This window comes from Heterocephalus glaber, unplaced genomic scaffold (assembly GCF_053883595.1).
Source record: "Heterocephalus glaber isolate CG9 unplaced genomic scaffold, H.glaber_assembly_v1.0 deba00001504, whole genome shotgun sequence".
In the NCBI taxonomy this organism is placed as follows: domain Eukaryota; kingdom Metazoa; phylum Chordata; class Mammalia; order Rodentia; family Bathyergidae; genus Heterocephalus; species Heterocephalus glaber.
This window is the reverse complement of record NW_028258324.1, coordinates 28,302,228-28,315,967: the sequence shown is the minus strand read 5'-3', so window position 1 is coordinate 28,315,967 and position 13,740 is coordinate 28,302,228. Positions and strand designations below refer to the sequence as shown.

Sequence of the window (13,740 nt, the reverse complement as noted above, 5' to 3'; positions counted from 1 at the left end):
GAAATGCAGTAATGGCAGGCTGTGTGATTAAAGTCGAGGGAGAAAAAGAAACCAATCATCTTACAGTTGCCTATCGAGGAGAGATGTTGTAGGGAGTTTCGAGTAACTATTAAATTAACATCCTCTCTTTTTAAGAAAACAGAACTCACTTTATAATCAAGACTGAATAATTGCTTTATTACTAATACCTTTTTGAAAAGAATCAGGCAATATTAAAATCTGTATGAAAGGTTTTTTTTCTTTTTACAAAGTGGTATTTTTTGTGGGCTCATCAGTTTGATACCTTGAATGGTCAAGGAAGTCACAGTGTCTAGAAATCCATGAGAAAATATTACTCTTGCCATTGAAGTGTTTTAAAAATCACATAAAAAGGAGATTCATCTGAAGTCCATGAGATATATCACTTGTTTGCACTAAATTATATCTACATAATTTTATTTTTATTTATTTTTATTTATTTATTTTGGTACCAGGGACCGAACTCGGGTCCTTGCGATATCTACATAATTTTAACTTTCAGCAAATGGTTTAAAAAACAGTAAGCTAGGACTGATTTAAATTTTCACTGCAACAACTTAAGAAAATGTCCATAAAGCTAATCCCATGTATCACACATACCTAAAAAGGCAACTATGAGGTGATAAAATAGGCAAATGAGCTTGACTGTATTTTACAGTGCATATGTGCATGAAAACATCACATTGTAAACCTTGAATATATACAATTTTTTTGAATATGTATGAGTAAGGGTTGGAGGAGTTAAGTTCATAAAAACAAGACAACTTCTATATCATATTGCACCCAGTAAGTTTATAACCTGTCATTTTTAAAAGTCTTTCTTTGTTTTCCAGTACCAAGGATCAAACTCAAGACCTTGTGCTTTAGAGGCAGGCGCAGTGCCACTGAGCTAAATCCCCGGCCCTTTAAAAGTCTTTTTAAAAAAAACTTCTCCCACTGCTAACAGCTGCACACTCAAATCTGTCTCTTTTCTCCTTAGAATGGGCAGTCGAATCCATGTCTACCCAAATGGATCCCTGTTTATTGGCTCAGTAACAGAAAAAGATGGTGGTGACTACTTATGTGTGGCAAGAAACAAAATGGGAGATGACCTGATCCTGATGCATGTGAGCCTGAAGCTAAAGCCTGCCAAAATTGACCACAAGCAGCATTTCAAAACACAGGTGCTCCATGGCAAAGATTTCCAAGTCGACTGCAAAGCTTCTGGCTCCCCAATGCCTGAGATATCCTGGAGTTTGCCTGATGGAACAATGATAAACAATGCAATGCAAGCTGATGATAGCAGCCATAGGACCAGAAGGTACACACTTTTCAATAATGGAACCCTATATTTCAACAAAGTTGGGATTGCAGAAGAAGGAGATTATACTTGCTATGCCCAGAACACCCTAGGAAAGGATGAAATGAAGGTTCACCTAACAGTTATAACAGCTGCCCCACGAATAAGGGAGGGTTACAGGACAACCATGAGAATCAAAGCTGGAGCCACACCCATTCTTGACTGTGAGGTCACTGGGGAACCCAAACCAAATATATTTTGGTTGCTGCCTTCCAGGGACATGATTTCATTCTCCAGTGATAGGTACATATTTCATGCCAATGGGTCTTTGTCCATCAACAAAGTGAAACTGCTTGATTCTGGAGAGTATGTATGTGTGGCCCAAAACCCCGGTGGGGATGACACCAAAATGTACAAACTGGATGTTGTCTCACAACCTCCACTAATCAATGGTCTGTATACAAACAAAACTGTTATTAAAGCCACAGCTGTGAGGCACTCCAAAAAACACTTTGACTGCAGAGCTGAAGGGACACCATCTCCTCAAATCATGTGGATCATGCCAGACAATATTTTCCTCACAGCCCCATATTATGGAAGCAGAATTAAAGTCTATACAAATGGAACACTGGAAATTAGGAACCTGAGGCTTTCAGATTCAGCTGATTTTGTCTGTGTGGCTCGGAATGAGGGAGGACAGAGTGTGTTGGTGGTACAATTAGAAGTACTAGAAATGTTGAGAAGACCAACATTTAGAAATCCATTCAATGAAAAAGTAGTTGCCCAGCTTGGAAAGTCCACAACATTGAATTGCTCTGTTGATGGTAATCCACTGCCTGAAATAATCTGGATTCTACCAAATGGCACACGATTTTCTAACAAACCAAAAAATTCTAAGTACCTCATAGCAAGCAATGGTTCTTTTATCATCAATAAAACAACCCGAAATAATGCAGGAAAATACCGGTGTGGAGCTAGAAATAAAGTTGGATATATTGAGAAATTAATTATATTAGAGATTAGGCAGAAACCAGTTATTCTTACATATGCATTAGGAACAATAAAAATTACCAGTGGAGAGTCCTTATCACTGCATTGTGTATCTGATGGAATACCTAAGCCAAATGTTAAATGGACTACACCAAGTGGCTATGTAATAGACAGGCCTCAAATTAATGGGAAATACATATTGCATGAAAATGGTACCTTAGTTATTAAAAAAGCAACAGCTTATGACAGAGGAAATTATATTTGTAAGGCTCAAAATAGTGCTGGTCATGCACTCATTACTATTCCAGTAATGATTGTGGCCTATTCTCCCCTAATCACAAATCACCCACCCAGGAGTATCCTCACAAAGACAGGAGTGGCTTTTCAGCTCCAATGTATGGCCCTGGGAATCCCCAAGCCAGAAATCACCTGGGAGATGCCTGGCCACTCCTTGTTCCCAAGGGGAAGTAAAAGGAGAACCCTTGAAAGTGAAGTGCCTCACCCACAAGGTACCCTGGTTATTCAGAATCCCCAGACCTCAGATTCTGGGTTATACAAATGCATAGCAAAGAATCCACTGGGCAGTGATTATGCTACAACTTATGTACAAGTTATATGAAATGAAATAAAATGTAAATTGAACAAAGTCAACATCTGAACAGTTTATTTTTTGGAAGAAGTTTAAGCAAAGGCAGCCATAGGCATGTAAATGAATTTGAATACATTTACAATATTAAATTTACAATGGACATGCAAAAAAGACATCTAAATAAATGCATTATGAACTCATACTGATTTCTTTAATAGATCCCAACATGAACTTTTAACTTAAGGCACTTTTATTTTGCCAACAAATAACAAACATTAAGAGAAAATGGTCCACAATAAAATAACAAATGGATAATGCACCTGAATTTTTCAGTAACAAATGGGCATTTGTTTTTCTTTTACTACCAGTTGCCTAGTATCCATCTTCTATCAATGTTACAAGCATGGCACTCAGAACAGAGACAGTGGAAAAGATGAAATTTGCAGTCTTTATGTAAATTTACCACCTTGATTTATAAATAGTTTATCATTGGCTTAAAAATATTTCCTAAAACCTACCGAAAACTGAACTGTTGATTATGACTTATTATTTGTTCACATTAAAAATTTTCATTGATGGGGAATATAAAATGTTTTAATAACTGCATTTAAAAATAAATGCAGACTAATTTTTCCACATGTAAAAAGCGACTTAGCCACACATCATAAAATGTGAAAAGGGAGCTGATTCCATCTTATGTCTAAATATATCCATTAAAACATTTTAAAAATACAGTGAAGCTCCTTTATAACTTTAAAATCTAGCTCAGGCATTCCTGGTTGGGAGTTGTGTGTAAAGAAAGTTTTGTGAGGAGAAATCTTTGCTTTGTGAACATTCATTTCATTAAGTAATAATTCTTTATGCACGGAACAAATGTTTGGGAGAGTCTGGACCTATTACATATAATGAAGTTTCACTGTATTTAAATTTTGATTATCCCTACAAAATGCTGCTTTTTGTAATTGACTATTTATTGCACATGCCTAATTCAATTTTGGAGACATCTTTTCTAATTCTAGAGGCTGGATCTTTCCAGTGTAATTTCTCAAGCATTTGTTCAAATACTCACCTATTACTTTAAAATTATAGCCTTGTAAATAAATGAAAAACTAATTTTGTTCAGAGAGCACAGTTCACAAAAACTGAGAGCTCTATTAGCCCCTGTCAATCATTTAAGATACAAGGGAGAACTCCTTTCAATGTGTTTGCATCATACCAACTTTCAGCCAGCCCCGTCTGAGAGGTGACCTGATTGCTACTAATCTTACTACCCTATGGCTGCAAGACATCAAAGAATTCTCATTGTAAAGTGATCCCCTTCTATTTCTGGACCAAAAACAGGTAAATGAAACAACAAAAGCAACCCTGTTTAGAAATAGCCTACAGTGTAATCAGGTACTATTCCTAAGGCAGTGATGGCAAACCTTAGAGCTTTCAATGACAACCAACAGCCCACTGTAGCATGGGCGCCATAGGTTCATGACCACTGGTGTAAGGGATTCTTATATCCAGGAATTACAATAGGTGTAACTCCAATAGATTTGAAGGTCTTATCTTTCAGGGGATCTGGGGTCTCCATTTTATTCTAAGAAAATTTCCTCTCTGCAACTCACCAAACAAATTACCAGATATTGCTACAAAGTTTTGCCTTGTGATCACTTTAATGCAAATTACTGCATTCACTAGAAAAGAAAACAAAAAAAACCTCTCAGGATAGAGAATTAAGTGGGAGGCAATATGATGAATATATTAAAAATTCCAGTTACTTTCCTTATAATGCGCTGGGGAAAAATAGCTCTAGGTGTTTTTCTAAGCCTTCCTTAGCAACTCAGAGTTACAGGTTTTGCTATGACTTAGCTTCTTCACCTTAAAAAAAGAAAGTACAAAACAACAAAAGTATATTCCATAGCTTTTATGTGCAAAATGATTAATAAATTAACTCCTGCAAAATGTAAAGTGCATACAAATGCTATGCAATTATAACACTCATTCTTGAAACAGTATTACTGCTGTTCGCAATATTGAGCTAAAAAGATATGTGGTTCAAACTGAAAAATGGCATTTTAAATACCAATAATTCTGGAAACCAACAAGGACAGGACATGACTTGTTCACTAGGCGCAACATTCACTTTTCGGTTGTTCTGCCAATGAGTCATATTACTTTGAAGTAAATTAACTTCATGAACTATAAGGATGATTCTTGAGAGAATAAAATGCTGATATACAGCTGAAACTTAAAAGACGCATTTTCTGAAAGCAGATAGAATATTAATTTAGTGAAAAGAATAGTCTTTAATGTTTTGGCAAAGTCTTTTCCAGCCCAGAGTAAACACAAAATGAGCAGGCTGGAGTGAAATATTTTCACAGTGTACAAAGCAGTTCACATGGATGTTGCCACAGCAAAGTAACCTGACATGTATTTGAGGTCATTTGCATGAGTCAAACTTTGCAATGAGTAACTCACCTAGGGAGATATAAATTACTTGTATGATGATTTGCAAAAGAAATTATCTACTAAAGTTGCCCTAGCTACATTTCAAAAAAGGTAGATCTACATGGTTTGCTCATTATAGACAAATCTATTCACAGTATGCCTAACTACATTACAAGTAAAATTATATAAAAGAAAATGAATTAACACAGAACATGGGAAAATATCCCCCACATGTTTTAAAATGCCCTGCAGTTTTCACATTCAAAATTTTATGCATCTAAATCTAAAAAAATATTATATGGAATACTCTTAAGTTACACAAACTGATAATTTACTGTATTTTTTTACTCTAATAGGAGCAAATTACCACATACTTGAACAAAGTTAAAATAGTTACTATGTCTTTATAATAAATTTGATGTATAATTTACTTTACTTGTGCTTTTTGCACCAATTTATAAATACGGTATATGTAATACACAACCAAGACTGACACAGGAATATTTAAATTCAAAATAGCAAATACTTACCATACAAAATAAACAGCAAATACACCTTTTATGAAAATCAGAGCCTTCTGGACTTTAGTGCCAGAGTCTCTGGAAACTATGTCCAGTTTGAGCACTGTAGAATCTCAGGGCAGCTGCAGGATTTTTTTCTTTTTTTCTGAAGTTGGCATAAAGTTCTGGAGAACCTTATGGACAGAGTCATTTTGCCAAAACTGGCAGTAAATAAATAGAACAATTCCATGATTCTTCTGGGCCTTTAGGATTACATGTTGTACCTTCACAAAGACTCTGGCCAATGATCTTGTCACTGATAACAAATTCAAGTGCAGTTACTTCTAATATGTTTCCACATTTCTTAGGGTGGTTCTCACAGACGCCTTGGTTGAAGAAGTTTAGGTACTAAGCAACAATCTGTTTCAGCACCTTTTGACCACAACAAAAGGAAAGTCCTATATAAATAAGAACAAAGTTTATAAAGTGCTTATGAAGTTACAAATATTTCAAATTAGAGTGATGCAAATAAATGTTCATTTCACCATCACAGGTGAATGCAGAATAAATGGGTCCTGTTCCTGTCAAGACCTGACATGACTTTCAAATCAGTAGTTTGGTTCACCACAGTATGTTAAGAAAAATAAAAAATAAAAACTTCACCATTAATGAACACATAAATATTTAAACCCACCATAATTCATTCTTCTCTAAATATAATAATCAAAGAAAAAAAGCACCAATTTCAAAAGGTCTGCTACCATATTCTTCTTGGATTAGGCCTGCATGATCCACCTTTTAAAACCTACTTTAAAGTTGAATGTGACAAAATTAAACCACAGTTTCTCTTTTACTTTTCATTTAAATACCTTTGTATGAAATTTAGCATAAAATATGGGAAAATATCAAAGAACTAAAAGACCAAAGGGACATTTCCAGGATGACTAATAAATTAAATTTGATTTTCTATTTTTCAGTGCAAACATAAAACTGCGTGTCTTCTCCTCCAGATTCAGAAGTGTGAAGAATGTCCATAGGGAGCCACTCCTTGCTGTGGCTGATTACCTAATGAGAAAAAATAAATTCAAATAAAATTAAATGTAAAATTATGCCACAAATAAATGCTTAACTCTTGTCACTGCTCAGTAACAGCCTTGGGTACAGGGGAACAGACCAATTGGCCATAGTAGAATCCTAATCCTGAAAGGTCCTGGTGGCACGATTCAAGCATTGTCACTAAATTTACTCTGTAGAGGGGGTCATTCCACAAGAGAATCCCATACCTACCAACATAAGGCCTTAGGATTAGGGTGACCGGCCCACCCAAAGGGTCTCTAAACTAAGAGATAACTCAGTATTAATGTATTAACTGAAAGTTTCATAAAACATTCAAAGTTCTCAAAAGGTTTACAGAAGCAAGTCAGAAATTCTGTGTTACCAATGACATTGTAGTTGGTGAAAATTATCTTGTAACTCACCAATTACCTACAAATGGCCATAAGATATATAAGAAAACTATGCAAGAGCACATGTGTGTACAAGAGTAGATGCTATGAATGTCCGGGTTGCTCAAGTGTGCACCTACACACATATGCATGCATACATATATGCACAGGCACACAGAGAAAAATGACAGTCGACATCAAAACAGTAGACACAGCTACTTCTTGCATTACTCTGGATTATCCAAATTCAGAAGTCTTGCTCACATGCACCACATTACAAAAAGAACTTTCTGAAATTGTGTGGTGGCATCAGCTCAGGTGGCTCTTCAACCAAGGAGGTTGGCATAACTGCTAATACCAAGCAGCAGAGTCTATACTGTGGTTAAGAGGTGGACTCTGGAAGACCCTCTGAATTCAAGTCCCAGCTCTGTCCCTTACCATTAATTGAATAACCTTGGGGAAATCAGTCAATGTTTCTATTTTTCAGTTGTTTCCTCATCTATAATATGGGAACAGTAATAATACCTGATCTCACATGGTTGTTAAAGAAATAAGTGAACTAATACATGTAAAGTCATAGTGTCTAGGTCCAAGAATGTACTCCATAAATGACAGCTTAAAAAAACACTGCATCCCTTGGTTTCTGGTAAACAGTGAAGAGTAGACAAGCTCCCCCAAAGGGTGCTAATACACTAAAATCGTAAGTACTTATTTCTAAACATTAGAAAACAATCTCTGCCTTAAGGTTATATTTTCTTCAAGAATATGAACTCTGGAAATAATAAAATACCATGAAATTTTAGTCACACAGATCAGACCTATTAAATCATAGGTAGAAAAGAAAAAGGTTGATTTGTTTGATTTAACTGAAATTAAATGAGGCTACAAGAGAAAAAAATACTTTTAAAGAAAAAATTGAAAGATTTTAGGTATGTCCACTGGTAGAGACACCAATGTGTTGGGGTGGGGGGTGAGCGGGTTCCTCTGCCAGGAAATCAACATGCACAGCAGCCAGGGGGAAAATGAAGACTCAAATAAAGCTGCCCTTAGGCCTAAACTGATAGCAGTCCTGATGATATCAATGGGCTACCACACCCGTATCACTGTTTTCAGCACAAACTGGTCTTCATGCTACTGTAGAAGCATGTGATCTGAGATCCAGAGTAAACTGTTAGCCTCCCTAACAGCACACATGAAAAAACTACATAATCTCCGTGATAGTGGCCACACTGACACCAGAATTTACATAACCAGATTTCTAGGCTAATATTCTTTGCTTCTCAGGGGGCTCATTCCCAGTGTTGAAAAGATTGCCTGCCCTATGACTACAGCATAGAGTAATTTGAGTCACAGGAATGTACTGCTGCTGTTAAGGTATAAAGTATGATGAGAGAGTGGGCTGCTAGTATGTGCTCTAGAAAGGTAGCAAATAAGAGAAAATAATTCACACCAGCACAGTAGGTAAGATTACCGGGAAGAAAACACTGTTCTGCCATCTTCCATGCTGTTTGCAATACTACAGGGTTTGATTTCTCTGACTCATTTGGAAGGATAGGATGATAACAGTGGGGAGAGCAGTCACCATTTAGTGCTGGCCTCCGAGTACCTGAGACCTTGGGAGGCCAGCTAACCTCATTCATCTGTATAATGAGGGCACTGGCTGAGCTACTCCCTGAACATTTCCAGCTTTATAAAAAGGACACCTGGGATTGGTGGGGGGCTCTCTGTGGTCCAGCACTTGCCTGGCTTGCAGAAGGCCCTGGGTTCAGCACCACAAAAACAAAATAAAACAAAAGGACACTTGCAGTTTTACAGGGGTCCCCTGAATGAAAAGAAACATTTCCAAGTTCAGATGGAAGAAAGAGGAAACTATTATTGCTGAATTTTTTTAAAAAGTTGGGACTTTTTCAGGAAAAGAAGTATTGAAGCCTAAATCCAAATAAACTGAGACATGATACTAACATTGTGAACTAAAGCACACATGGACATGGTACCAAAGAAAACAGTGCCACTTTTGAGGGATCACCACTGTGCTCTGCTTGCTTGCTTTTTAATTTCCTAGGAGCCGTCGGCTCAATGACAAACAGGGTACTTACTAGAAAGCTGCTTCTGGAGCTGCCGCACCAGGGCGGCTGTCTGCTGCTGCTGCTGGGTCTGCTGCAAGCCTTGCCTGGGAAACTGCAATTGCAATGGGAGAAAGGATGGAAGTCAGCCCATGGTGCTAATCACAGGCAAGAACAGGCGAAAGCCTGGGGTCAGACATTCTGTGATGCACTTTTACATACATCAAGATAAAAGGGCCATCCATGTCATATATGCTCTGGTGTACATCGGGTAAACACCTGTCGTGCACCACCTGTCCAGGTGAGCTGGTGTTTATTTGAAGAATCCTGATAATGGAGTCCACTCTCTAGAGGTACCCAAAAAGTTCAAAGATCACTGTCATCTTACCCTTCACCAGTTGGCTAATGAGAATCAATATATCATGAGTAGCTTTTGTTAGCAAAATGAAAGCTCTCTGGTGAGAAGATTTGTTGAATTCCTATACACCTTGACAGCATGAATGGGAAAAAGGAATCTAGAGAGGCAGAGCAGTGCTAGGTCCAGGCTCTTGTGAAATTCCCCACCCAATGGAAGGTGAAAGTTGGCGATACCCATCCTTAGTATAATGTGGCCAGTGCTGGGGCAGGATGAGGCTAAGTGAGGCACCAAGAGTGCAAACTTTAGAAAAATGATCTCTCTCAGACCCTGCAAGTGACTGCAGAGGTCCCAGGCACAATATGGGTGGCCAGTGCCCTGGTTCTATCTGTTCAGCTGGCAGAAGAAATTGTGATGGTTATTCAAAGAGAGAGTTGATGTCTGGTAGGAGTAAAATTATTTTTTATTAGAATGAATGGGCATATCAATTTACTTTTTCCTTAACTTTCAAATGCCAGGCTGTCACTTTCTCCCTTTTCTTTCTTTGCTCTCTTCTCCTCCCCAGCCCCTTCTGCCTGGCTTATTACTGTTGTAACTAAGGAGGAGCTTCTTAGACAGAGGCTCATCAGGACTGTGCTGTTCTCACCATCCATTAGGTGGTGGCCTTTGGCATCCGACTTTGGTGGGGAAAGGGGGCACTTCCAGGAGGCCGAGATACAGTAAAGCTATGCTTTAGTTTTGTCAGTTTCCTCCATGTTGGGGCTCGCTGGCTGAGCACATCCTGAGTATCCAGGGCAGGAAGGCCACAACCCTCTTCACCTCCCTCTTCTGCCTTAATGGCCTTAGAAGACACCATGCCTGTGCCATATCCCCAGTTAGTTTCCTAGTCCTGTTCACCTCTTTGAAGAGTTTTGTATTTATAGAGTATTTTCAATTACCCTAAATGAATGCAAAATCTATTTGCTCCTCAGCTTGCCAATGACAGAAAATACCCTAGGATTATAAGTAGGGTTGCCAGAAAATAAAAATACAAAATATGCAGTTAATAAAAATTTTAGATAAATGAATATTTTTCTAGTTCTAAGTATGTCTCAATTCATGTGACATGTACTGAATTTAGTGTAAATATGTCCAATATAGTATTTTGAACACTTATAATGTTACTGTTTACCTGAAACTCAAATTTAGCTGGGAGTCCTGTATTTTATTTGCCCTCATCAGTGGGCATCACCAGGTTGACTTTTAAAACTGAGTGTCTGGAACAACAGCAAGGTCAGTTGCTTCTCTTCCACTAGACAGTGAGTGACTCAAGACTTGGTTGGGATCATCCATTCAGGTATCCCTTGTATCTCACACTACCAGGCACTCAATAGGTGTGCAGTACAAATCAGTGCAATCATTAATTCTGAAGCGCCATCAAGTCCCACAACCTTATTACTAAAAAGATACACATATCTGACAAAATATTCCCTCCACCACTGTCACTATTTTTCACAATAAAAGGCAGGAGAATCGCAGCTTGCCTTTCTTCTGTTGCCCAAATACAGAGGGAAAAACAATAAAAATCTATCTGTCATTTACGTTGAAAAATAAAAGTGCTTTTCTTCTATTCAATTGTTTCTGTGCTTATTCAGAAAAATCACTACATTTATTTAACAAAAGCTTATACAATACTATGTGCCAAGTATTACATACTGGATATTATATATATGTATTAGCACATTTAATCCTGATGTGGTAGTGACTCCTCAATCTCTTATCCAAAGTCATAGGACACCTGTGTTTTGAAATTCAGTATATAGATGGTTCACTATAAAACATTCATAATACACAGACCAAGCCTAAGTGTAAGGCAGCATGCCACAGCAAACATTAAATTTCTGCAGCAAAACACATGAACAGTTACATCAAGTAGGATCCATGAAAAGAGCCTTGTGTCCATTCAGGCCAGCTTTTGTGAGTTATAAGTAATTCTTTCATTGTCAGTGGCATTTGAATTTGGGGAACATATATAAGGGAGTGTGAACTCTTCCTGCTATCATTCTCATTTTACAGATGAGGAAACTGAAGCTCAGAGGGATTCAGCAATTTGCCCATAATCACTGTAGGTATTGGGGCTGGGTTTCAGACTAAACTTTATGGATCCAGAGTCCAACATCTTAACCACAATCACCTAGCTCATCCCCACCCCCATGAAAATACAACTATATATATTTATGGGGTAAAATGTAATGTTATATGTATACGCCGTGGGACGATTAATCAAACTAGTTAACATATTCATCACCCTGCATATTTATCATTTCTTTTAAAATCTACTCTTAGCAATTTTGAAGTACAAAGTACCTTATTATTAACTATAGTCCCATGCTGTAAAATAGATCACCAGAACTTCTTAATTTGACTTTGTAGCCTCTGGCCAACATTTCCCCATATACCCACCACTCCATCGGCATATCCTTCAGTGGAAACACTATCTTCCAAATATTAACTTATTTGGGAATAATTCTGAATTCTAAGTATTTGGCTGCAAAGATGTCTAAACTGATTAACTGGCATACTAATGCATACAGCGCATAAATATTGAACATTTGTACATCCAGCAAATGCTTAACTGCCTTCCTTCTGTTCATTTAAAACCTGCTTCAAATGGGACAATTCACAGAATGAAATACTGCAGTGATCTCCTCAGATTCTATACTTTGTAAGCCTGGCAATAACAAGGTACCTAGAGAGCTCCTGTCCTTGTGGGTGTATGTGTGTGTTCTGGGAAGGGGAAGGTGTCTGCTGAGTGACTTAAAGAGCTTGGTGTAGGGCTGGGGATGTTACTCAGTGATACAGCATTTGCTTAGTATGTGCAAGGTTCTGAGTTCAATCGCCTGTATCACAAAAACAAAACAAGCAAATAGAAAAAGAGACAGAACATACTCAGAGTGTTTCAAAGGGTGATCCAGGGACCTCAGGGGAAGTCAAGACTGCCATGTTATCTAAAAAGTCAAAAACATTTTCATAATAATAGGAAGACATGAATTTGCTTTGTTCACTTCCATTGTCTTCTGAGTGTAATGCATAGTTTTCCTCAAGCTACGTAAGGAATGCTATTGCAACAAATTCAATGTATTCTATTCAGTCAAGCATTAAAGGTATTTTCAAAAATGTTATCATTTTTCTAATTTTTTCATAAAAATACAATATTTCTGTTAACACAATAATGGGTATTTTAAAATAAATTACTAAATGTTGCTAATATTTCTTTAATTGCTAAAATAGTAAATACTGATATACAAAAGTTTCTTGGGTCTACAATAACTCTAAATGTTAAAGGGTTTTGAGACCACTTCTTTAATACTGACCTATGGGAGTAGTGGGAGAGCTAGTGTTATCACCTAATCCTTCAGGCATATAGAGCAGGGACTGTTCCTGAACCATCAGTGCTGTGTGGTCCCCTTGATTATAAGCATATGGGACAGCCTAGCTAATGCCTTTCACCAGCACTTTGGCTTCTGAGCTTCTTGGAGGCAGAAGCTATGCCCTGCTGTAACCAAAAGACAAAACACAGCTCAACACCATAAGGTGCAACCAGCTGGTGTAGCATAACCACTCTCCAGGAAACATCACTGTTTGCTCAACTTAAAAAAATAAAGATGGATCTTTCAATCTGTTTTGAAAAACTCATTTATTCAAGAATATTTTCATTCTATGATTAATCATTACTAAGGCAAAAATGTGTGATTTACTAGCAATTTCTTCCTAAATGTCATTATGATTTTTTTTTAAATCTCAGAACTTTAACTTAACCTTTTAGCACCAGAAGCAGACACTACTAAATCAGCAACTGGGATAATTTGATGATGGGCCTACATAATAACTCTCAGGTGATTTAGACATCTTGCCTTTGAAATACATTTTTTCTTACAGGTGTGATGAAAAAACTTACTGCTATCAATCGGCAAATCAGTCATTTGACAGATATTTAAAGAATCCAGGTACTTTTCTGGGTTCCAGAGGCACCAAAGTAAAGACCATCACTGCTCTTACAACAGTTGTGAGGTTCCTACTAGCTCT

General features: G+C 37.4%; 2 protein-coding genes across 20 annotated transcripts in view; one reads left to right on the top strand and one right to left on the bottom strand.

Annotated features, from left to right (window-relative positions):
- Positions 1-2,933, top strand: part of Igsf10 (immunoglobulin superfamily member 10) — a 30,063-nt gene extending 27,130 nt beyond the window's left edge. For all 6 annotated transcript variants that reach the window (XM_087186346.1, XM_087186345.1, XM_087186348.1 and 3 more), the window contains one exon: positions 998-2,933. In XM_087186346.1, coding sequence (XP_087042472.1) covers positions 998-2,906 — 1,909 coding nt within the window. In that variant the 3' untranslated portion in view covers positions 2,907-2,933. The remainder of the gene's footprint in view (positions 1-997) is intronic.
- A 1-nt stretch (position 2,934) lies between these two features.
- The window catches only part of Med12l (mediator complex subunit 12L), a 314,799-nt gene continuing 303,993 nt past the window's right edge, over positions 2,935-13,740 (bottom strand). For 13 of the 14 annotated variants that reach the window (XM_087186351.1, XM_021253159.2, XM_087186357.1 and 10 more), the window contains 2 exons: positions 9,354-9,435; positions 2,935-6,877 (listed from right to left, as the gene is read on the bottom strand). In XM_087186351.1, the coding sequence (XP_087042477.1) occupies positions 6,825-6,877; positions 9,354-9,435 (135 nt within the window). In that variant the 3' untranslated portion in view covers positions 2,935-6,824. The remainder of the gene's footprint in view (positions 6,878-9,353; positions 9,436-13,740) is intronic. The other variant, XM_087186356.1, reaches the window with a different exon arrangement.